We start from the raw sequence: 27,232 nt of genomic DNA on the forward strand, positions 1-27,232 counted from the left end.
TTTTGAACATTTCCCGTCCCGAAAATTTCCCGCCTTTTCGGGATCCCGCACACCCTACATTTTTAACACGATCATTTGGAATTTCCCGACTGTTCGGTATCCCGAAGAACCGGTAAAATATTTCCAAACGTCGGGATCGAAACGGTATTTACTTTTCTGGATCTCGCACCTATTTACTCTTTATGGTTTACATAAAGACGTTGTACAAAAACGAATAAGTGCTCAATTGTTTACATGCATCGAAGAAGATAAAAAATTGTTTATGTTTTTTTCTGGCAGACAGACGATCCAGACGATTGACACTGGCATACATGGAATTTTATAACTTTCATGCATTGGCAATAAGTTATTTTGTTTCCTATGGCAGAATTCAGAAGAAGCTTTTCTCTGGAACCAAACACAGCGATGATGAGAAGATAAGAGCTGACATAATATATTTTGTGTTCATTGCTTCTTGTCATCATGCAAACCCAAGTGACAGGTTTACTGCCGTTGCGAGAAAATTTAACCATGTTATGCCGGTTTTGTTTAAAACCTTTAGTGAACAGTAGAACAAAGTTGCATATATTTTGTGAGGGACGTCGATCTGAAGATATTCTCCAGAAAACATTAAACTGTCTCTCTCTCATAGTAAGTGTTCAAATGATTTACTACATGGATTTACTGATGGTTTAGAACAAACATGAAATGTTGCGATATGTAGGCTGTTACTCTGGAATTTACTTTTGCTAGTCGTGGCAGTGTTTTTTTGGTCCCTGTTTGCTTTTATTTTTTTTGCCCCGTTTTTGGTAAAAATTTCAAAGCCGTGAAACGGATTTCTTCAAATTTACAGGAGAAAGTACTTATACGGACTTCAGTTTCTGTGGAATTTCGGAAGGTCGTAGAAGTGTTTTCGCGCATTTTTCAATGTATTTGGCAGCTAATTCATGTATTTTTCTATAATAATGTCCGTCCGATGCACGAAAGCTGTTGCTTGAATTTCCATCCATGTACTTGAACCGGATGTTGTGAGCATCTGATGACGTAATCCCCGGTAAGTGTTTCCAAACACACAGTTTTATCACTATATTGTCCAACCTTAAACAACCTAACCAAACCTCAAACCTTACCGTGATGGTGCGTGGGGCTATCGTGAATGGTTTTTGGGGTAGTTTTTTTTTTTCACTATATTGCCCAACCTAACCTTACGGTGATGGTGCGTGGGGCTATTCGTGGATGGTTTTACGATCCAGAATGGTTTTTGGGGCTATGCGAAATTTTTTCCGTTAAGAAGGTTGAAACACTGCTTTGCCGTTTGAAACACAGCATATCGACAATGCTAGTCAAGATTTGCCCGACATTTTGCGTGTTCAGGAAGCATAAAAGAACTAACAATAATTACTCGCTGTGTCGACAATAGATAATAATTTCGTTAAAAAAGCGAAACTCCTTGTTAAACAATCTTTCGCAATGCAGAATAGGTAAGTACGAATGTCAAAAATTACAGAATAATCGAGTTACAGACGTTTCCCGGCTTTGATAGTTTTACCTTTCTTGGTAACAGTTCGTTATATCGAAGACACATTTCTTCATTTTTATAGTAGAAACTACTTACGGAAATGAGTTTCTCTATTGTTTCCAACGTTCGTCGAGGTATTTTCTTTCATTGTGGAATCTATTTCACTGGGAAATCATGTATTTCTCAAGAGAAATATCTCACCGATGCACAAGTGCCATTGCTTTCGCTACGTGAACTGGATGCTGCATACGTTTGATGATGTAACCCTCTGTCAGTGTTTCCAACCCCCCTTTTTTTAAACTATGCTTGCCTAACCAAACCTAACCTAACCTTATCGGAAATTGTTTGTGGGGCTATCTGTGAATGATTCGTGGGACTATCCATCAGCTACCCGTGCATAATGTACAATTTGCACACGTGACTAACATGATAGTAGGTATTTTTGGTGAAGAAGGTTGGAAACACTGCATACCTACAACGCTAGTCAACATGTGCCCGGCATATTGTGTTACGGAAGCAAAAAAAGGAATAACAAAAACTACTCTCTATGTGTAAAATTGTGTTTGTTTTTGTGTAAAAAGCATAATGACACCTTGAACTATGTTCCGCAATACACAATTTGTAAGTACGAACCATGCAAAACACAAAATATCCGATTTTAATGTGTCTCCGATATAACAAACTGTTACTCCTTCCTTAAAGTAATGAGCACTGTTTGGAATCGAAAAAAAGTTATTTATGTTGAAAAAAAAAAAAACAACTTAAAAATTACCTTACGCATACATGCGCGCTTCCCATGGACAAGCGACAGTTATGGTAGACTCGTGGGAATGAATGTACAAGTACATCGGAACCTTAGTAGAATGCATTTAGGGACTTTAATTTAATGCTAAGAGAACGAAACCTGACCTGTCTAACGTAACTACAAAATTATATATTGAACAAAATCTTAAGTAATCACTAAAACTTCGCAGTATGTGTTAACAGAACTAGATCGAAATCGAACCATGTAAAAATTGCATTCGTAGCATGGTGAAATTGCAATAAAACAAAAGGAAAGTGGACCTAATTAAGATTATGGATTGGATCTTATTGATGATGGACAGGACAGAGCGCACATGTCAAAGCTGGAAAACAACTTATCTGCTGCATATTTTTCCATATTAATGCTTCACACTGTGTGGCTGTTTTGTTCTGCCATCTAGAAAAAGGCAACAGATTCAATTGTGCAGTTTCAGTGATCTTCTTGCAGAATGAAAAGTTTTGAGTATTTATTTGTAAAGGTGTGGGGGTAACGCCCCACACTTTCTTGATCCGGTCATGAGTGGGGGTGATGTGATCAACATCATGTCCCTGACCACTTTTACCCCCCAGGGTTTCCACCAGGTACCCATGTTATTCGACGCTGGGTGGGCACCGGGGCCACTTCCAACGTTAGAAAAGTTCCCGGATTTGAACCGGCCGGGGATCGAACCCGGGACCTTTAGCATGGTAGTCAGACGCGTTACTGACTGAGCCACCGCGGCCACTGAGTTTTTATTTGTGAACTAATTATTATACACAAGCATTTTTTTTTACATTGTTTGATTTCTGTGTATGTCTCCTAACACACACTTCAGATGCTTATTGCAAATTTTACAGAAAATTACTTTTCCTTCTGTATACTCCTATGTGCATATTTTGTTTGCCAGCACCCATTTTGTTTACTGTCTTGGATACAGACTACTGCTGCTACTACATCATGTGACGTAAGCTGTGAAGAAATATTATGTCCCTGAATTTTTTCGTTTGCTGCCAATATGTTTCAAGATTTCGGAGGACAGTTGTACAAACAGAATTTCTGGATGTAATTCTTTGTAAATTAATGCTTTCTGCTATTTACAAACATCCTAATTTGTTTCCGCAATCTTACTGCAGACTTACTTTCATACTCATCTCCAGTATTTTATCCTCATGTGCTACATCCAGAAAATCAATATTAAGCCAGAGCGTTGTATTAATGTAATGTAAGCTTTTAAATCTTTTCCTATTCTTGAGGGAGTCAGCTGGTATCGTTGAAAAGTCGAGAATTTCACAATGGGAGCACAGTGGTATCATTGATTTTACATTTTTCCAATATTATAAACTCAGTGGTCCTAATATAGCAAGATGTTATAATATTTTCTGCAGGTTGGCTACTCACCGGGAATTATGCTTGCATTATTGGCTCTGGGAATTATGCGTGAATTCTACGTGAATTTTTCTCTGTAGACGAGAAAAATTGCAACCCAGTGAATTTATACATGTTTATTAATGCTTTGAGGCAAGTTGTTTGCAGTTTAGCATCGAGGAAGGAAAAGAAAGGTGCGTGGAAAATAAGCCAGAAACCTCTCAGTCAGTCCTTTCCATAACAATCTATCTGACAGATGGAAGATTCTTGCACGATATTATATCTTGAAGTTGATTCGGCCATTTTTCGTAGATTAATACGTATATCCCTTAACATTTGTGACTTATGTTTGTAGCTGCATTTCGAGTCTGAGTATGTGAAATGGCAAATTGTTACAAACAGTATTTGTTTTTTTGTGATTGTGTATGGTTTTGTATGCTTGGGTTTCTTCCATGGTCCTGTGTAGTTTAAAAGAGCCAATAAGGTTTGAACTTTCAGCCCTCCCCTATGCGACGTGGGAGGAAGTATAAATATGGCCTCTGACAGAGGACAGGGAGAGTGTGTTTAGGAACTGGATAGCGGAAGGGAGAGCGATCTTCAGGCTCCAGTGGCCTCCCATGAGAAATAGCATCCCGAGGCAGTTCTGCCGATGCTTAGCTTCCTCTTGGCAGTTCTGCCGTGGGGCTCAAGTTAGAGGAATGTAAATAACGTAAATTAGAGAATTACTGGAAGAATCCGAGCCTTGTTTTGTTAAATTGTAAATAAATGTATAAAGCCCATTTCTGCGAGTTTTCAGCAATCACCCTGCAACATTAATTCAGTAAGTTCTTGGCTGTGATTGATTCTTTGGTTCCGAGTGCTCTGGTGAGGAACGGGATGGGAACCCAGGACTAACGAGCCTATTTAGTTGTTTATTGGGGTTTTCCTACCAGAAGTGGCCCGGTAAGGCTGGAGTGTTGCGGAACAGAGAATTATTGGGGTCTCGTCCTTGGATTTTTTGTGTGAAAGGACACATGCAAAGAAAGGGAAACTGAATAACGGTTGCTGAATAAGGGTGAAAATGCTGACAAGGGCTCAGTCTACGTTGTCGTCTGCTATTGGGGAAACGAGTTCTATGCTAACAATGGGTACAGAAGACAATGCTACAGTAACAAACAGGCTGAGGATTCTTCCAGACGACATTAGAGTACAGTTACTGACTTTTAATGGGGAAACAAAAGGGATGGAAGTTTATAGCTTTTTGGATGAACTGGATGCATACAGGGATCTTTTGGGCATAAATGAAGAGGAATTATTGCTGTATCACCTTCCGTTAGCATTAAAAGGAGAGGCGAAGGACTTCTTTCATTTTGCAAACCTGTTTGAAAGAGATGTGCAATTCAGGGATTTGTTGCTCATGGGTTGGATCACGAACGAGAATTAGAGCGATTCTTGGATTCTCGCTTTCAGCTAAAGAGCGAGTCATTGGCAGTCTATATTCGCAAGATAGATAGATGGTTCGAGAGGGCAAAATCCACTGCTACAGTTGAGGAGAAGGTTAATTTTATTCGGCGTAAATGTAATCCTGTGTATCGTGAGAGATTAAGATGTGAGAATTTCAACAGCATGGAAGATCTTCATGAGTATGCTTTGAAGCTACAGGGAGAGATGTTGGAAAACACTACGTTTCGTCAGTATGAGACAGAACAGGAAATCATTAACTTTGCCTTGAGAGGCACCACATCTCCTCAGTCCGAGGGACTGGTGGCCATTAGAGGGGCGAGTAGCGCCGCGGGGGAGGATCTGTTGTGTGTTCTGGACCCTGCGAAATATTCTAGGTTAGGGAAGGAAACCCCTGCTGTTTCGAGGGAGACAAAAGAGACTACTGACCACCCAAGAATGTCTGGCAAAGAACTCAAGTGTTACGTTTGTCAATCAACTGCACATCTGGCAAGTTTCCACAAAGCTTCGAGGAAATATAATGTTTCGGAGTCAAAAGAACGTCATGGACAGGGCACGACAGTTAGACGCGTCTGTAGTTCGACAATAAAGATGTCAAATAGTAAAATTCATGAACCTTTCGTTTTTGGAGAAATAAATGGAATTCACATCCATATGTGTATGGATACCGGCGCTAATATATCCTGCATGAGTTTGTCTTTATTTCGGAAATTGGAAGAAAAGGGGGCGAAATTATGTCATAGTAAGCTGAATGTACAGTTAGCTGAAGGGAAAACAACAACTGTGGGACACGTATTTTTCAATGTTACTTTCTATGGTCAACGGGTCAGAGAGAAATTATTTGTTTTGGAGAATCCCCAGCATGACCTGATCGCTGGTAGAAATTTTATGGCCAGGGCGAAGATTTTAATTGCACCTGCGTTGAACGGTTGGGCTTTTCTGAATGAAAGGGACAATATTATTCCTTTTGATACAGTTGGGAAGAAAGAGAAGAAAACTAGTAATAACTTGTCTTTCACCATCATTCTCATAGAAAAGAACCGCAAGAAAGAAGTGTTGCAAACCCCCAAAGCCGAAAAAGTCAGGAAAAAGAAAAGGTTACCACCGAGGGAAGCAAAAGGAATAGCAGATCATATTCCGATTAGCGACCTGAAGGATGAAGGTTATCTCCGTTTTGAATGCCCGGATGGTGGATATAAATATCACCACGAATTCGAGAAGGATGTGAATGAGAAATTCAGCAAGTTCCAGGAAAAGAGGAAGAGAAAGAAGCCTACTTGCCTGGGAAGAGAGGACTCTGGTTCGAGTCCCAGTACTTGGGCTGCGCAGGGAACGGAACGAGAGAGAGTAACCTTCGTTGACATTAAGGAAGATGTAATGGCACTAGCTAATTCGGGTGATGATAGACGGAACAGCGAAGATGAAGAATTGTATTGCTCTGTTTTCTTTAACATCTTTTGAGAGACAACCCTGACACCGCTTCTGTTGAACTCCGTGGTGATATATAGAACCTAATGCAAGCAACTTGGAAGTAAACGAAATAACAGCCGGCAATATAAACTTGGAAGATAAGTGATTATGGGCAAGAGAGCAACAGAAGGACCCATATTTGTCTTTGTTAATTGCGTGCCTTAAGGGAGAGGAAGTTCAATTGGATGGGAAATTGAACAAGAATGTTTTCGATTTTCATCTGAGCACTTCTTACCTGAATGAAGATGGGATTCTCTACAGAAACATAGAAGAAGGGAAGGGGATGTTTCCCGCGTTTGGACACTGGATTCCTTGAAACCGGAAGTGCTGCGAATATCCCATGACGAAGTTCACACCGCACATCCAGGAGCAGCTAAGACTCTGTTCAAGATTTTCGAACAGTTTACGTGGAAAAATGTTTACTCTGATGTTAGAGATTACTGCAGATCATGCCTCAAATGTTTGAGATACAATCCAGATTCTTCTAAAAAGATGGGATTCATGAGAAGTCGCAATCAGCCACGCCCAGGAGTGAAATTGTACAGAGATTTGTTTGGACCATTTCCGACCAGTTCTAGGGGGCGTTATCGCTACGTATTTCTCATTGAAGATTCTTTCACGAGACACATATTCTTGGCACCTTTGACAACAGTGACAGCTAGGACAATTTCCAATGCTTTATTGAAATATTGTCACCTTTACGGATTCCCATCGATATTTACCAGTGATAATCGAAGTGTGTTTCGTGGCCGCATGTTTCGTCAAGTACTGAAAACCATCAACTGCAAACCCGTGTACATTAATCCATACCGCCCACAAGCAGATCTCGCAGAAGCAGCAATTAAGACGGTAAGAGAGCGATAGCCAAGTTTTGCACGGAGCAAAGCAAGTGGTCAGAAAACTTGGATTCGATCGCATTAGCAGCGAACAACCAGGTGAAAAGATGCCCGAAGCGTGACGTACGGTTTCTGGTGGAAACGAAAGGCACCGGGAAGAACGCTCAGCTGACCCAGACACACCCCATGGAGTTTCGGGGGAAACAGCTGGGTAGACCATAACAAATTAGTCTTATCTCCTTTGCCGTATCCCTTAGAAAATAGTTTCTTTAAAGGGACAGTTCTAATAGAAATCTCCATTAGTAAAAAGTTTCTTTTTATTCGGAGGCACATATTTACTTGCGAGTGTTTGCACTTTCTGTAGTAATTAAGCAGAGAAGTGCCGCGAATTCACGTGCTGGATATTACTCCTACCCTAGGAGTGGATGGGAAGAGGTTCGATCCCAGAACCTCACAAGAAGGAAGCAGCCTGGAAGAGGACGTCCTTGCCATGGATTGTCAAACCGCCACACCTGGAAATGGACTTCACGATGATGAATTAGGATGTCACCGGTTCCAGAGATCACAGGATGCAGTGAGGAACATTCGGAGAGACTTATTCCGGAAAGTGTAAAGTCAGTGAAGTGAAGTGGACGGTGTTAGTGTTTATTTTTAATTTCAGGTAAAACCTCACCAGGACATTGGACACACAGACTTACCTGGGTAAGCCTTTTTTTTTTTTGGTGAGGGGAGTATAATACTGTTACAAACAGTATTTGTTTTTTTGTTTCTTTTTTGTGATTGTGTATGATTTTGTATGCTTGGGTTTCTTCCATGGTTCTGTGTAGTTTAAAAGAGCCAATAAGGTTTGAACTTTCAGCCCTCCCCATGGCATCCCATGAGAAAAAGCATCCCGAGGCAGTTCTGCCAATGCTTAGCTTCCACTTGGCAGTTCTGCCGTGGGGCTCAAGTTAGAGGAATGTAAATAATGTAAATTAGAGAATTATTGGAAGAATCCGAGCCTTGTTTTGTTAAATTGTAAATAAATGTATAAAGCCCATTTCTGCGAGTTTTCAGCAATCCCCCAGCAACATTAATTCAGTAAGTTCTTGCCTATGATCGATTCTTTGGTTCCGAGCACTCTGGTGAGGAACGGGATGGGAACCCAGGACTAACGAGCCTATTTAGTTGTTTATTTGGGTTTTTCCTGCCAGAAGCAGCCCGGTAAGGGTGGAGTGTTGCGGAACAAAATGTAAACTCCACATCTTAAATTATGTATGTATGTATATATATTGTTTAATTGATTTCCATTAGAATTTTTTATGTGTGTGGGTGGTGAGAGGCGGTTATAAGCAAGGCTGAAATAGAAAAATCATGTGCTTGTACCCTTGAATTTTTGGAAAGTTCACCTTGAAAACGTGGAATTATACTTGAATTTTATCAAGGTCTTAGAGGGACCACGCTGTTCTGGCATTTTAAGCTTTTCCAGCTTGGACCACTGAAAAACTTAAAATCGAAATTCCACTGTATATTGTATAAGGTGACGAGATTTTTAAAACAACAAAGCAGAACATTTTTCATATTTTCGAAAAGAAAAGCACTGGTCAAAACGAAACGGCAAAATGTTCACATTTTAATATAAAAACTGTTTGGCCATCTGTTTCTTCTTACCAGTGCACAGAGCGATGAAAGTTGACACTTTAGTCCAACGGCGTGCTAAGGATTTTCGAAAGGGGGCCGGGATTATGTACTTTTTCAGCCCTCATTTTGCCATCTTTTCCTATCTTTGACCTTCTCTTTTTTTCTTTTTTTTTTATTGGGCCACTGCAGTGAAACCATACAGACCTCTAATATAAACTGTGCTGTATTCAGATGTGAATGACTGAGTGTTACTATCCCTTGTCACAAAAAGGAACATTTTGAAGTCCCATTTTACATTTAAAAAATCCAGGACAGAGACTTACATTACCAGGGTGTCTGTCTGTCTGGAAAACCTTATCAGCGAAATTCTATTTTTCTGGAAAAATGAACATTTTAGTAGTAGTGCACCAAACACTAAGAGTAGGTCTTTCAGCAAAGAAAAATAGAACAATCAAGAAGTTTCAAATTGGTTGTGGGCAAACTATACTTCAGTTTGATATACTGAGTATTACCAGTAGTTACAGTAAAAATTTTGTAGTAAATACTCTAGGAAAAGGGGTCATGTTTTGAACTAATAGAAATCTATTATTCTAAGTGGTTATTGGAATTTTCATTTTTTTTTACAATTTTACCATCTTCTTATTGCAATTTTTGGGTTGTGTTTAGTAGATATTAGGATTAATACATATATTACTAAATTTTACTATGTTTGGTAACAGTTTCATACATCGGAGACACATTTCTTCAATTTTACACAAGAAACTACTTATGGATATGAGTTTCTCCAAGGTTTACAACGTTTTTTGAGGTATTTTCTTTTATCGTGGAATATATTTGACCTGGAAATCATGTATTTTTCAAGAGAAATATCTCACCGACGCACAATTACCATTGCTTTCATTTGCTTACCCTACGACAACCAGATGCTGCATATGCTTGATGATGTAAGCCCCTGTCAGTGTTTCAACCCCCCTTTTTTTTACTATGCTTGCCTAATGTAACCAAACCTAACCTAATCTTATCGGAGATGGTTCGTGGGGTAATCGGTAAGCTACCGTGCATAATGCTTCGTGGGGCTATCCATCAGCTACCTGTGCATAATGTATAATTTCCACCGGTGACTAACACGATAGTAGGTATTTTACGGTGAAGAAGGTTGAAACACTGCATACCCACAACGTGAGTCAAGATGTGTCCGCCATATTGTGTTTTCCGGAAGCGAAGAAAGGAATAAAAAAAGCACTCAGAATGTTAAAAATTGTGTTTGTTATCATGTAAAAAGCATAATGGTACCTTGAACTATGTTCCGCAATACACAATTGGTAAGTACAAACCATGCGAAACACAAAATATGCGATTTTAATGTGTCTCCGATCTATGAAACTGGTACCCTATGTTTTTATTTAGTATGTGTTATTTATGCTATAATTGTTTTGATTTTTTACAGAAATTGAATCTCTGTTAACCATTAGTCAATATGTGGCAAGCATTTTGCAAAAGCTCACTCCTGATACTCCTATGATACAGTCAATTTCTGTTAAGTTTTCCTTCTCGTTATTATTTGTAACATGTGAAGTGAGTATTTTTAATGACTTGGTTAAGTGGAATTCTAAGCTAAACTATAGTGACCATCTTATACACATATTTAAATACAAGAATTGTCCTAATGACTTGGATTGTAAAATTTTGCTTCGTGGTTTGGAAAATCTGGAAAAGTTGGGTAATTTTGTTTTCATGAAATGGTAGACACCCTGATTACGTCTGGTCACCTTAATGTTGTGCATGACACATTTGATTAGTGAAAGTTCAGCTACTTTTAGTATTTGTCTTTCATATTATTATTGGGATAATTATTAATTTTACTTCCAGATTTCTGAAGATGACAGTCTCCCAAAAAACATTTGTCTGTCTTGTGAAGAGAAATTAACAGATTTTCAAGATTTTCGAGATATGTGCCACAAGTCAGAAAGCATGTTGATTCAGCTGCTATCTTTAACAGAAATGTCCCTCAGTAGTGAAAAACCTACTGTGGTAAGTATTACTTTTTTCAATGTGGTCCACTGGGTAAGACTCTACTTTACGTCCTTTTCCTAAGGAATACGTGTCATATATCGTTGGAAAGGTTATTATATAAGGAATTCAACAACGTAAATCCCAAAGCGAGGAAAAATTACCTAAAAAAAAAAAAAGAAAAAAAAAGTAAAGTGTTCCCCTGTGCTTAGCACCACGCCATGAAGGCGTATAGGGGGTATGGGGGTAACGCCCCACACTTTCTTGATCCGGTCGTGAGTGGGGGTGATATGATCAGCATCACGCCCCTGACCACCTTTACCCCCCAGGGTTTCCCCCAGGTACCCGTTATTCGACGCTGGGTGGGCGCCGGGGCCGCTTCCATCGTTAGAAAAGTTCCCGGATTTGAACCGGCCGGGGATCGAACCCGGGACCTTGAGCATGGTAGTCAGATGCGTTACCGACTGAACCACCGTGGCCACCTGGAGGAGCAAATCGATAAAAACCGATGTTGTCCGGATATGCGTAATTGAATGTACTGATGAAATTTTTCGATGATGAAGCACATATTTAGGGGTGAAATGAGTGCTAATGGAACCTAACCTAACCTCGTAGGCATACCTCGTCCCCGTGAATGGTTCGTGGGGCTATCGTGAATGGTTCGTGGGGCTACCCGTGCATGGTTTCTGGAGCTAACGTGAATGGTATGTGGGGCTACATGTACATGGTTTTTGGAGCTAATGTGAATGGTTTGTGGGGCTACCCGTGTATGGTTTTTGGTGCTAACGTGAATGGTTTGTGGGGCTCGTGAACAGAAAGTGAAAAAAGGAAAAGGTACTTACCCGAAGAAATGCCGGCTGTCTGCAAGCACGGTTTTGAACGATGTACTAAATTATTACTGGGGATAAACTTATTTTACACTATCTATAAGTTTTGGGCACCATACACACGCACCGTGAACGCAAAGAAGCAATCACCACACAGAATGCAAACGAGCAAAGCACACACATTCACAATGTGAACACAAAGACGAGCCTGCAGTGTTGTTAACTCTGTTACCACCAAAAGGCAATAAGGACTTAAAGTAGAGTCTAGCCATCCACTGTGTTGGGTGTGTGTGTGGATTTATATATTTTTTTTATTTTGTGTAAACACAAATCAGCAAGTGCTAATACACAATCCAATGCAGTACATGCGATGTATTTATCACTTTGAATAATTTATTATTATTTCAATAAAAATGTTATGATAAAATGTATTGCATAATTGTAATAACTATGGCTTGGAAATTGATGACCTAAAAAATGTCAAAAGATGACATTAAAATTATTGAAAAATGACCCAAAAATAATTTTTGCTCTGGAAATGAAAGCTTGATTTTTTCATAAATTAAAAGAGAGTAGTTGAATAATTTGATAAAGCACATTCTTTGGTGGTTTAAACTACTGAAGCAAAGGAAAATAAGCAATTAAGTGCTAATGCAATTTTCTTTTCTATTACTTCACTACATAAAATACACTATAAGGTTTTTCTGTATGAATGATACATATCCTTTCAGAGTGGGCCCTTCCACGATACTGTAGTCAGTCAGCATCTGAAAATACAGTTGTGTTTCGAGTACACCAGAGTATAATTTTTTTTTCAATGTTGTCATTAATTTTACTTAAGAACCACAGATTAAAGCGATAATAGTGTTCAGCAAAGAAAACTCAAAGTAGGCTTCATGCAAAATATTTTAATCCATTGCCAAACATTTCAGTTCAGAATAATATTGTGCTTTTCCATTGACCGTATTTTTGATTGATGGCGAACGTGCTAAAAGGACAATGTCAGGAAATTTAGAAATGGAAGTTTTGCTAGTAAATGCATTTAAAATTTACGAAACAACAGGGGATGAGAAAAATAATCCTCAAAAATGCTGAAAAAGACCAAAAGATGCAAAATAAAAACAGTGTTTTCTGGTTCTAACTGAAGGGAGACGGACTGATGTCAGGTTTAGCATTGTTTTTTAAGGCTCACAAAAAAATGTTTTTCATCAACTTCCAACCTCTAGTGATAAACCTTGCTTGAGAACTTTAATAAATATTTGATGAACTTAAGATTTCAAATACAGAAGGTTGCCCATGATAAAAATAGTCAACTTTGAACCTAGCAACTGGCTAGTAAATGCCTTTGCGCCACCACCGATTGTGTTCGATGTGAAGGCCACGGGCCTGAACGATCGCCCGACAGCGTACTTTCCACTGTAGCAAACTCCTGTGTAGAATGGGAAGGGGAATGTCTCGCCATACCTCTTTGGCAACTTTCCCAAGACCCTGCCAGGTACGGAGACGGCATCGAGCAAGTGCCTGTTTGAGGAGTCCAAACCCACAGTAGTCCATTGGTCAGGCGTCCGGGGATTTCACAGGGATGGACGAAAATGGGATCACTCGAATTCCTGTCTCTTCTGCCTTCCTTCCTTCCTGGGATGCTCGAGCAGTATGGCTGGAGGCCTAGTCCATGTGGATCCATACATGTGTGGTTTCGTCCCCGTACAGGTGGGGGATGTGTGTGTCATACAGAGGGGCCATAACATTCTCGTGGAAGCTGCGTTGACTTTGGTGTTGCAAGGCACTTTGACGAGTGGCAGCATTCCCCGACTGCAGTATCCGGCCACCACCAGAAATCCCTTGGAAAACTTTTCCGTGCACTGCAGCACAAAATCAGAACTGCTCTTCTGGTCTGTTGGACGGTAGAAAATGGATCGAACTCTGTTGGTCTTATCGAGGTAGAGCCACCCCTCATCCAGGGTACACACCCATTTCCACTTGTCCTCTGCAAGGTATGTTTCATACAGTTTTCTGGCCTTTGTGAACCTCTCCTGGATGTGGCGCTCTGTGAGGCGGTGTCCGCGTGTGCTTTGTGACATGCTTCCGGATGATGTTGGAAACTGTGCCTTTTGAGATACCTTGGCGTATAGCCAAACTTCTCTGCGTTGGAGATTGTCATGTCTCACTCATGTCCTAATGGCGCGTACTGTATTGGGGGTTCGAGTGGGCTGGGGCCGTGATCTCACAATTTCCGGCCGACCATGTACCACGTACCGCACATAGTCGGGTGATGAGAGCCACACCAGCTTTGCTGACGATTAAACCCTCTTCTTTGCACCGTTTCACTATTGCCGAGTGACTATAATGGGCGGCGGAAAGTTCACAAATTTTTACCTTCATCGTTCCACGGATCATGCTCAACCGATACTGTTATCTAGTACAGCCCTCAGTGTAGCCAGCTCTGTATCGGGACATAACAGTTCAATGCGTCGTTCGCGATGTCCAGTCAAAGTCGACTATTTTTATCGTGGGCAACCTTCTGTATTGTGATAAGTCATATGGGTTGACAGTAAATGAAAAGTTAAGAACATTTGTCTAGAGAGTAGGCTGAGGACCAATGCACTAATAACTCTCAAAATAGGCAGGCACAAATGTACCAAAAGTAATACTCAGATGGAAGCTATCCTTGCAATAGGCACTCTAAAACTCTCGTACTCCATACAGAAATGGCCAAAAGTAGATTTTAAACTTGAAAGATTACTCAGATTAATTGTCAGTTTAAAGAACAAGACAGGGGTCTCGGGTTCAATCCAAGTGTGGGTGTTCTATGCGAGTGTCCTTGCATCAATTTCATCATATCTTCGCCATTAGCCAAAAATGCGAAGTAAAATAAACAAATCAACGAACGAACAAGGTGTGCATTTTTTTTTTTGCACAATTTTTGACCAGTTAGAAAAATATATCGCTATGTCTTCTTTCTTATAGCCATTGTCTTGTGCTTTAATGTTATTTCTAAAAGTCTGCTTAATCACTAAAAAATTTACAAAGCAAGTGAAATTTTATGGTCTTCATTCTTTGAAGACCGGAAGAGAGCAGAGACTTGATTATAACCTTGTTCAGTCAGTAACTTGATATTTTTCATTCAACTTGCATATTAACTATTTTATTAGGTACCAGTTTCATAGATCGGAGACACATTAAAATCGGATATTTTGTGTTTCGCATGGTTCGTACTTACCAATTGTGTATTGCGGAACATAGTTCAAGGTGCCATTATGCTTTTTACATGAAAACACACACTTTTTCTACTAAAATAACACATTTTTATAAGTGCTACCGAACGCTGGTAACGGTGTGACATCACTTACTTTGCGAATGATATCGCTTGTTTTGTTTTCGAATATCAGTGTTTCCAACCTTCTTCACCGAAAAATACCTACTATCGTGTTCGTCAACTATGCAAATTGTACATTATACACGGGTAGCTGACGGATAGCCCCACGAACCATTCCGATAAGGTTAGGTTAGTTTAGGCAAGCATAGTTTAAAAAAAAGAGGGGTTGGAAACACTGACATGATTTCCCGGTCAAATAGAAACCACGATGAAAGAAAATACCTCGACAAACGTTGGAAACCTTTGAGAAACTCATTTCCATAAGTAGTTTCTTTTGTAAAAATGTGTCTCCGATGTATGAAACTGATACCATTTTATTTTTTTGTACTAATTCTTCAGATTTCTGAATTGACACTGTTGGATTGATGTGAGCAGATCAGCTTGATGTGTGACATTTTTGCATGGTTCGTTCAGAAGATTTGTAATGCTTTGTTTTTATTGCTTTATTTTAGGTTAATGGGAACAAAAGGGAAACTCAAAATGATGTAGTTGATGTGACACTGGAAAGAAACAACTACAGTATCAAATCTGAGAGTAATAACAAGCCATTGTCCACCAACAATGAAAATACAATAACTCATTTGTTGGCACATAAGGATCTTTCTGTTGCGAAATTACAAAGGCTCAAAGAAAAAACAACCAATACAGTACACAGCAGTGTACAATTTTCATCTCCAAACCCTTCACAGACCATCCTGAATGTAGGGAAAGATGTTACTGTGTCTGTAGCATCAGAAAGGAAGAAGAAAAAACCTGTTCCGAGCAGTGATGTGAATAGCGTTTCGTTCAAGAAAGGAGTGGTTAAAAATATGTTGCGGAAATTAATAAATGACAGGAGGTATCAGTCAGATGAAGAATCTGGTGAGGGTTTTTGTGAATCTTTAAATGATAAAAGTGAAAACCAAGGTGATACTTTTTCGTATTTATGTTCAACGATACATAATAATAGTAGAGAAGGATTAACTTCTGTTGGGGATATTAAGCAAAATATGTTGATTGGCAGTAGTGAAGAGACAGGAGATGTTTCCAAGATTAAGGTCGAGAATAATTATGATTATGAGAATTGCACGAATATGAGTGAATCAAATAGTAGTGATTATTGCAGTGAAACTTCACGTTTATCCAGAAACCTCGATTGTGGACCAGTGTCAACTAATGACAATTCACAAAGTACACATGTGAAAGTGGTTGATTTGGTATTTTTGTCAGACGATTCAGATGATGATGTGTTACCAAGTGTCAATGAAAGCACTGGACAAAATATTGAAGATCTTGGTCTGTCAGAAGAGGACTCACAGTTAAATGGAAAGGAAGCAAAGGAGTAAGTAGTAATTAATACATTATTATAATTTGCGCTAATTCTGAAAATGATGTTTATATAGCTTTATTTTATGTCTATCCATACAGATATATTTTATGTAACACATATCTTATGTTCCGCAGAGTGCCTGTGTGGTCTAAGGTGCAAGGTGTGGGGGTCCGACTACGGGATGCGTGGAAGTTCTAGTCTTGCAGGGGAAGCGTAACAACTTTTCCTGGAATTTCGACCAGTGTGTAGGATTGGTGGCCTTCTACCATCATGAGCAGTGCTCGAAAAATCTTCTTCAGAGCTAGGCGCCAGCTCTGAAAATCAAGTGCCAGGAAACCAAGTAATTGTGGATAGTATAAGAAGCTGAGCCAGCCTCTGTGGCGGAGTGGTTAGCACATTGCACTACGATGCCAGGGGTCCCGGATTGAGCTTGGATGTTTCTGAGTGTCCATTCATCAATTTCATCATATCTTTATTCATCACCATCTTTGAAAATTAGCTAAAAGTGGCACAAAAAGTGAAGCAAAATAAAGCAAATGAATCAGTCTATAAGCTGAGCATCACCGTATTCAAAACATCCCTAAATTAAGCGGGAAATGGGAGGTTGGGGGACAAAGAGTTACTTATTCTGTGGAATGTTCACAACGTTGATAAAAAAATCATTTGCTAACTTTGAACTTAGAATCTTCAAAGTTTCGTACACTGAAACTTAAAAAACGGCAATATTACAGCAAAAGATCACAGTTGCCAAGCTGAAATTTTTAGTCGCCATGGCGACCGGGATATTTCGAGCCCTGATCATGATGAAATTGGAGAGCTATGAATGAGCAAGCCGGTTATTGAAACCTACAAGGACTGGGGGTTTGTTGTATTGACCACATGTCACCCCGGAACTGGTTGGATGATTGCCCACCACTGCTGAGGCATGTGGGGAGAGGCTGGCAGTCTGTAGGTAGGCCCAGGCCCTCAAGGGCTGTTGCACCATGGATTATTTATATGTACATACCTTATGTTGCCAATGAAAACACCATGCTGAATATACTGGTTCACGTCTGATCACTAAAGTGAAACAGCACTAGGCAGGACCGGATTTGCCTCTTTGCCGCCCCTAGGCCAAATAAGCTCTGCTGCCCCCCATACCATTTATCAAGAATGAAAAAAGATCATTATTTTCTGTATTGCTATTTTTACTATTAACGGCATACAGTATTAATTAAATGATAGTTACATACAAAAAATGTAACAAAGCGATATGACATAAATTATATAAATTACATTTTAACATTTACCTTATTTTTCAGAGAAGACTTATTTTTACTTCATTTAAGTGATAGGACAGAACACACACTGAGCTCATCAACGGCACTTTCCTCACTTTTTACCTGATTACATTTCTGTATAAAGAAAGAACTGATTTTCGGAACCTTCTTCAGATATGCTTCCTGCCTTTCACTTTTTGTATTGTGACCCACTTAGTCTTGCTATTTGATCACTCATAATGAGCGTAATGACGTTCTAAACTTACCCCAACAAATGCACGTCGGACACAGACACACCCGAGATGCGACGCAGCACCTACTTCTTGAATAATATTGTCGAGCAACTAACAGTAGAATAGTACAATGGGAAACCCCTTTAATAATGCTTGCGCCGACAGTTCATTCTCAACAATTCAACGTGAATCACATGCTTTTGATATGCAACCAATGCCGGCAGTAACAAGGAACGGCGTTCCTGGAACGCAGCCAAGCCGGTGTTGTCTTTCAAAAGCAAGCAGCAGGCTCCACGTTCTTGCCACAATCGCCGACCTGGCTCAGCACAATACTGTACAAATTAGGTAAAAATGGCATCGGAAAAAATGGCAACGGTAGAAAAGGCGAGAATAAAAATGGCAAATACAATATATTATGATTTTATATGAAACTTGAGAAATTATGTCTTGCATTTCACAGTTTGAAATTAAAAGTTAATATAATTTGGTGTCTTTTAACACTAATTTGTCTTTGAATGGATACATTTTCTTTGATGTTTCCAAAAATAATTATCATGTCATTTTTTTCTTTACTTCTTCTGGCAGAAGTTACTGTCGCTATAGAATCACATGTTAATAAAAGGTAACCTTTGAAAATAATTCAAAACATGTGTGATTCATGAAACTTAAGGGGCGGGGGGTGCAGCATAGCATGGGTTTTCATCTTGACTGAAAACAAGTTTATGCCTTGCGTACACCTGCTGACCAATAACACGTGTTTGTTACTAGTAAGACTTCAAGCCAGCCCTTAGCCACCCCCTCCCACTAATTTGTATCACTGATTTCTCTCAGAAAGACGAAATTGTTTACTTTGTCAAAATGAAAATTGTTAAATCTCCGAATTCTAAAAACAAATTTATTGAAACAAAATCACGTGTGTTCCTACGACCATAATCATCCACCTGATTACGATGCTGTAACAATAGCAAAGTGTCCTAATGATATGAAGATTCGAAACCAACATCCGTGCAATCCAAGTGAACGTAAAACTCTAGATGATTTGATTTTGGACGGTATAAGTGAACATTTCATACAATATACTTGACAACTGCCAAAGAAGAAAACTAGGATAATTTATACCGACAGTGCTAACAAATGAACAATGCAGGATTTCTTACGAGGAGTAACACATAACCTAAAGTTGAAATGCATGTAAAGTGACGATATAAAAGATGAATAAATATTGTCCTGATTAAATACAGTATTGTAAAGTGACGAAATCAAAGGTGAATAAATATTGTTCTGATTAAATACAGTATTGTGAAGTGACGAAATCAAAGGAAAAATAGATTTTGTTAAACACAGCATCAATATTTTTGTTCTTTACAATTTACATATGAATTATTTATATCAATTATTTATCATTTGCTTTCTGTTTGTGATTTCTACTTTCGCCATTTTTCCATTTCCAATTTTCACTTTGGCCATTTTTTCCGTTTGCCATTTTTACCGGACACCTACTGTACATTCGAAACAACAACATCTGTAATTAAAACAAAAAATTAGTAAACTAGTTCCGAGCCCTGCTAGCCTTTCTCTCTTAAGAAATATTCTTTGTTTACTTATATTTACAATACAACTACATTAAGTCATTCCATTCGTGTGTCCGGAGAGAAAAAAAGAGGCAATCCGAGAATTAGGTATTTCTTATAAATTTAAAACAAACAATCGTGCCACCCCTACCAAAGTGCCATTCTATGCCAGGGCGTATGAGTCCTATTGGGAAATCCGGGCCTGGCACCAGGATTAGTTATTACTTGAATGGGTGACCATCTGGGAGCACCATGTGCTGTTGGTATCCTTCTGAAGGGAGCTGCTGTGGTCCAGTTGGTAAACCATCTGACTGACATTCATGAGACCTCAGTTGATTCACAAGTTGGGTGGTCTATGGTCGGAATTTTTCCTGCATAGGGCAACCCTGCAGGGTAAAGGTGGCTGAAGCATGTTGCTGATCACATCATCTCCACAAATGGCTGAGATTGAGAATGTTTGAGGTCCCACCTTTACATCCCCCTATATGTGTCTAAAAGGCAATGTGCATGGGGAACTTTACCGTTACCTCCCTTTCATTGGAAGATATTTGATCACGGTTCGAATTTGTAAGGACTTTTGCAGTTTTATACATGTAGAAGAATAGAACGTTTTTTGGAGTACCACAAATAAATGTGGAACTAAATGTGAAGCTTCAAGAAAGTTATTAGCAGAGTTGAAGTATGCTCAATGTACCATTTTGCAAAGAACTATGTTGTGAAACGTACCACCTACTCAAGTGTTATTTTCACATGAAAAATGTTCTGTTCACATTGCATAAAATTTGTCTGCATGGATAGACGTAAAATAAAATAAAAATATAAACAAATTTATTTTGCAGAATGTAGTCATGTAAATATTATTAATTTTCACTATCGTAACAACACAAAAAACATTGATTATTTGGTTAAAGTGACAACACCATATTTGAGGCAAATTCAATAAATTTAAATACATTTTTTGCTATGCGAGTGTAATATATTCAAAACATTCTGGCAGAAATATGAATTTATTAATTCAGTAGGCTATTCACTGGAGTCCCCTAACATTTTTCAATCACATTGAACTGTTGAGTCCCACCTGAGAAAGAAGTCGTGGCTATGCCCCAGGTTGTGTCATAACAATGCACTGTTTAATATTAAATGGTAATTTTTTTATACAGCATAATTACTTGATTTATTATGGATAATTACACTGTCCAACAAAATTGAAGTTTTTGTCTGTTAAAAGAAAAGTTGGGGGTGATTCTAATTGAATTTGATGTGCTGATTTCAAATCTAATTACAGAATTTTTCCATCACCCATGAAGTTTGAGTAACAGGGTACATACAAAATATCAGATACATACAAGTCTTATATAGCCTCATAGTGATACGATGCAATATTATTTACAATGGCATATCTAGAATGTCTTCGAACTTGATTTTAGGCTGTACTTTGCTTGAGGAACATCTCTTTTTAGTGTCCAGCAATAATCTGCCAACATATTTGGAGTCCATTTTTCCTGGTAGCACCTTTCCATTTCACCAATTTCCTGGTGGAAACGTTCTCCATGTTCGTCGCTCATTGTCCCAATGTTTTGCGGGAAGAAATCGAGGTGGGAGTCTAAAAAGTGTATCTTCAGAGACATATTACACCCCAGAGCATGATAGTTCTGAATCAAATTACTGACAAGTTCTCTGTAATTTTCTGACTTGTAGTTTCCGAGGAAATTTATGCAAACTTCCTTGAAAGATTGCCAAGCAGCCAATTCCAGCTCATTTAGGCTCTTTTCAAAATCATTGTCTTTCATTAGTCTCCTGATTTGAGAGCCAACAAATATTCCCTCTTTTAGTTTCGCCTCAGTAATTTGCGGAAACTTCTCTTTGAGAAACATAAATCCACTACCCTCACGGTCCATTCCTTTTACAAAATTCTTCATCAGACCAAGCTTTATGTGAAGAGGAGGCAGTAAGATTTTGTCTGTACTTACAAGTGGTGGATGAACAACATTCTCCTGTCCTGCGATGAGTGACTCTCTCTTCGGCCAGTTCCTTTTAACATAATGATTTTTTCTATCTCTGCTGTCCCATTTACACAGGAAACAGCAAAATTTGGTGTAACCTAGTTGCAATCCTAAGAGGAAAGCAATAACTTTTAAATCTCCACATATCTGCCAAGAGTATTTACAGTACTAGATATTTGTTAATAATAGTTTCATGTTTTCATAACGTTCCTTCATGCCATAGGAATATGCTATGGGAATACTTGGATATTTATTTCCATTGTGCAGTAGCACTCCTTTCAAACTTGTTTTCGGAGAGTCTAAACACAAACGCCATTCTTGACTTTTATGGACATCACCTAGTGACACTAATAGACCATCGATGTTACAACAGAAAACAAGGTCCTTATCTTCAGCATACATATCTAAAAACTTAACTCTAGATCTCGAACTAAAACGTTAAGATCCTCTTGAGTTATTAAGGATCAGGATCATTATGCAATTCACTAAATTTGTTAGGAACACTTTCACTTTCTTCCGTTATACTTACGTCATCTGGTGGAGCAGGTATGGGAACTCCAGGTCCATGAGGCACCAGTCGAGTTGCTGATTCTAGTGATGGATATTTTACTGTATGCCTTGATTTAGAATTTATACCAGATATATTTGTCAAGCAAAAATAGCAGTCTGTTATATGATCCTTAGGTTCCCTCAATATCATAGGAACTCCAAAAGGCATATGACGAGAACCTTTCAGCCAACCACTTGAAAGCGTTACACAGTTCGCACAACATATATCAGGGGCCCATTTCTTGTTTTCGTCTATCTTATTGCCGGATCCTGTGGCCGAGAGGTTAGGACATCGCGCTACGACACCAAGGGTCCCGGGTTCGAAACCCGCTCAGGCTTGGTTGTTTGTGAATGTCCATTCATTTTCATCACTCATACCCATCTTTGCAAATTAGCCATGTAAAAACTCAATCAATCAATCAAAAATCGTCTATCTTATTGTCAAAGTACCACTCATAAGCTCTTTTTACACGAGGAGTAAATGTTCTCCTATTTGCTTTTAAGGTCAACTCAGCACAGATATAACAGAAATTGTTCATGTTGTTTATGCAACTTCTTGACATGATTCTGTCTTTGCTTCAAAACACTCACTGGAACTGAAAAACACTCAGGAAAAGCTTCTTTCCTCCAGACAACTTGCTACTGATATGAGAAGTAGATATGACAGTTAAATCACAGCATTGTGTTGAAAAGATAATTATTGTCAAATTTTTCAGTTGGATTGTTTAACTAGTTTAATTGTTGTCATTCATGCAGACATCAATGGCCTAAAGTTACTAGTGTATTGTTGGAGCAAAGACATAAAAAAACATTAAATATTACCTACCAATCAGCTTATTATGGACTGCATGATGCAATAATAATGCAGAATTATATTTTTATTGTTACAAAAAAATGGTGGGTGATTGACAATTTCTGACTTCATTTTCGGAATCCTCAGGTGACAAAACATAAAGAACCATTGAAATTTTACTTTTAACAAAACCATTGTTGGACAGTGTTATGTAATGAAAAGCTATTTCTATCTGCACTTTGTTGCATTCTATGTGAACACTTTCTTGAATGCTTGCTTAACCATTATTACACAATAAGAAAAATATTTTAAAAGTATTTGCAATGGATATCTTTCCGAAATACAATGTTGTGGCTCTGTTTTCAAATCCTTCTTCAGACTCTCCAAGGATTTTAAAATATTAAAAAGACGCACTACATTGGTTGAAGGGTAAAATGTTTAAAAGCTTGAAAAGAGTAGACTGAACGCTGGCAGCAATTTGAGGTGGTAGTAACGTCAGTCACACAGCTGGAAACAAGTTTTACCCAGGGTCGTTTATGACAGAGCTTTCCTTAGTGTGCAGCCAATATTCAAGCTTATTTGTTAAATCTTTCTTAACAAATGTTGTGAGCGGAGGTGTTCATTTTCAATCAATCTTTCTCACACCCGCTCTTGCAACTTGTTCTTGCTCTCACTCTTACGTGCCCTTAACTTTATGGCTCACCCTCATATACCCTCAACCTCTTTCGGATGGTGAGGCCTGCCCTCATGAGGGTCGCCCTCCGAATGGTTAACACCATGGCCATAGGCAGGAAACATTTTCGGGGAGGGTTCATTTATAATTGTTCCCATAGGCGATGCCAGAAATTTGAATAATAGAAATAATAACAATAATTATACAATAATAATTACAATTACATAATAATAAAACCATTTTATTCCTATTAACATTATTATATCATTAAGGGGGCTTACTCAATCCAGCAGATGAGTGAATATCCTGCACAAGGTTTCTTTTTTTTCTTCTTTACGTTTCATAGTGTGTACTGAAATGCGCAATTATTATACTTTGTTATTAAATTTTTAGATACCTTCAAGAAAAAAGCTCTAAAATTTAGATGAAAATTTTAGTCATAAAGTTTTTGTTCTTTGACCTTAAAACTTAATTTTTGGAATTTGGAAAAGTGTGGAACCAGTTATTCTCTTTAAAAACGTAGCCTGGTGCATGGATTGTAACCTCAATCGGGAACGTAATGCGCTATGAAACTGGAGAACCTAGGTTTGAACTCCTATCAAGGGGGATTTTCGACTTTATCTGACAGGGAATTTAAAAGTTGGAAAGGGAATTTTGGGACAATCATAAGTAAATTTTCAGTCTATATTCCTTGTGACACAGGAACAACACTGGAAAGAGGACAGCAGAAGTGAAAATGGAGGGGCCACGGGTGGGCTGCGATTCCGAGAATAAATCCTGTTTCACTCAAGTTTCAGAATTCCAAATGTATGAAAATTCTAGCTTGATCGTTTAAACATTGTCTCCTTGTATTATTGTGATGCTTCAAAAAAAAATAATTGAAAATGAGTTCAGATTTTGGTTTCTGAACTGCTATTAATCCATCATGTCGGATGTTTTGGAGGGGGGGGGGGGTCCCCTCTAAATACGGCCATGGTTGACACGTTTGGTTGTGTCATGTTGTTTTAAACTCATTGGCCTGAAGAAGGAATTAGCAAGAGGGTGAAAGCACCATATTTTGGAAAGAGAACCACTTGTAAGTACTTTTTTTTTAGTATTTTTCTTATCTATATGAGTATTGCATGGTTTTATTCAAGGTCGTGTGAATTTTTAATTTATGTATATGCTTTTCTGAATTTTGCAGATCTGCTATGCAATCCAGTTTCGGAAATGCTACCGAGTATCTGTCTAAATTGTCGCATAACGATATTCAGACATTTACAAATCAAGTTGGGAATTTGGATGTATTCCTCTCGGAAAGTGACAGGCAGAGAAAATCAGATGAACCATTTAATTGCCCATTGTGCAATAAGAAGCTAAGGTATAAGCGAAACTTGGCCGCACACTTACGAATTCACTCTGGGTTCAAGCCATATGCTTGCAAAATATGTGGACGGACGTTTACGCAGAAAATTTCCTTGCAGGACCATCTGCACCAGCATACAGGGCAGAAGCCTTTCGTGTGCAATGTCTGCGGGAGAGGTTTCCCTCGAAAGTGCCTCCTGAATTTCCACTACAGACATCAACACAAGAGGTGAAGATTTTGTAAAAATTACTTGCGTTTATAGGGTTGAGCGTACATGAATGGTTAAAGTATAAGGGAGTGTTAGTTTTATTTATTTAGTGATACTTGGATGCATATTTAACGTGAAGATGAGATACTTTTATGTGATTCATGCTTTTGTGATGCATAGAGACTCAGGAAACCTAGAAAGCCACTCTAGCAAGAATGCTTCACTAGAATGAGGCTAGGGATGGACTGATATAAAATTTGTGCTGGTACCAATATAAAGTTGGAAATTTTTGCTGAAGAACATGAATGGTTCATTTAACATCTGAATTATTTTTTTACCAGGTGACTGCAGTGAGTTTGGCTTTTGAAAGAGAAGCTACTTATTTCGACATTACATTCCTACGAAAACAAAATCCAGAATTTTGCACTATAATTTTACTGATAAATAGACATGCCTATACCGTGTTTGTTACAACCTGTCCTGCTTCCCGCGCTTGCTGATCGCTGGCTTCTCTAGCAGAAACCACGTGGCATTGCCGCTGCAGACCACGTGAACTCCGTGCTGGGGAAAGCCAAAGCCAGGCTGTGAATAAAATATGCGGAAATGCACAAATATACACAATTCCCCTTCTTGAACATTCCAGCTAGGATGACACTAAACACAAAAAGGACACAAGCAAATATCACCAGAATAAATTCCATCCTGGTTATTTTAAAACGCACACTAATCAGCACCACACTTACAAAACAAGCTTCTTCAACAAAACATACACAAAACACGTGAGTTAGACTGCAAAGTGGCAACATCGTCTCCGTAAGCGCCTCTCTTCTGCCTTCCATTCGCTCCTCGCTGCCCAGCAGATGACTTTTTCCTAGTTTCTCATTGGCACCAAAACTGTCGAGCCATCACTAGCACGGGAAACAGGACAGGTTCTAACAAACACGTTATAATGTGGCTGATAGAGTACCAATTGCTCTTTTCTGTACTGGTCAATATATGTATTCATATTGGTGTACTGCAAACTGGCTACTAGGCTACACTGCTCCGAATACTTCCGAAATTTGCTTGGGTCTTGTACACTGATTGATTGAGTTGGTGTTTTAAGTCCACTTTATGCACAGTAAGGCTAATTGGAATTGGACCTACAGTTAAAGTGGGATCCGGACCCCTGGATTACAAGGCGACGACCCAATCGCTGTGCCATCAGAGAGGCCCTCTTGTACACTGAGATGAGAATAGACACACATGTATCTTTACTAACTATATTATACTGCAAACATATGGCAGACTCCTTGCTACAATACAATGCATAACCACAGATTCTGCTGTATGTTCATCTACAGAGCACTTGAAACTGCATGTCACTGTTAAAATTCTTACTATGAAGACTTTCTGCTGATGATTGTTCACCTACAACTATGAATTCATGCAAGCTCAGCTTTCAGGAATATTTATACCACTCTCAATTCCAACTGGTGGCTGGGAAACAAATGATCAGCGATCAGTTCCTGGCGGGATAAAACAAATGAGCATCGGATACACATCATGCTGCCCAGGGGGGGGGGGGGGGGGGGGAATGGAGAGAGAAAATGTGTGTGTATGTGTGTGTGACATATAGTATGCAGTTTTTTAAATGGATTTAAAAAGTTTATGACAATTCTCTCCGTTTTATTGTTGGAATGGAAATTTGCACATCCTTGGTGGGTTAGAACATAGCACATGATTTTTGTATTAGTTAATAACATACTGACAAATACGTACATACCACTTCCAACTCTAAAGTATTGGAAAAACTAGGAACAAACACATTTTTATGATTTTTTAACTTTTCTTCTACCTAGTGAACCATAACATTAAAGCCTGATCTATACTGTTGATTACATCGATATATATTCTGTTGGCAATAGTGCTGTTTTTTTGTTTTTTTTAACACAGTCATATTAAGTTTCTTTTACTTACGAATGAAAGGATTAGAAGATACCTAAAATTTTACTTTTCACCACATTTCCGACCTTTTTGGGTTGCAAAATCAAAATCATTGGGGAGCTACAATGAAATGTAAA

At 38.8% G+C, this 27,232-nt stretch overlaps 1 protein-coding gene across 1 annotated transcript; it reads left to right on the forward strand.

Moving 5' to 3' along the window:
• Nucleotides 1-271: 271 nt before the first annotated feature.
• LOC145999416 (uncharacterized) lies at nt 272-25,683 on the forward strand. Its single transcript, XM_083136372.1, has 4 exons — nt 272-630; nt 10,883-11,044; nt 15,679-16,547; nt 24,800-25,683. Exons 1-4 carry the CDS (start codon nt 463-465, stop codon nt 25,191-25,193), a joined length of 1,593 nt encoding a protein of 530 aa, XP_082992498.1. The 5' UTR covers nt 272-462; the 3' UTR covers nt 25,194-25,683.
• The last annotated feature ends 1,549 nt before the right edge of the window (nt 25,684-27,232 follow it).

The sequence above is a fragment of the Lepisma saccharinum genome, chromosome 15 (assembly GCF_977018435.1).
Source record: "Lepisma saccharinum chromosome 15, izLepSacc3.1, whole genome shotgun sequence".
Lineage (NCBI taxonomy): Eukaryota > Metazoa > Arthropoda > Insecta > Zygentoma > Lepismatidae > Lepisma > Lepisma saccharinum.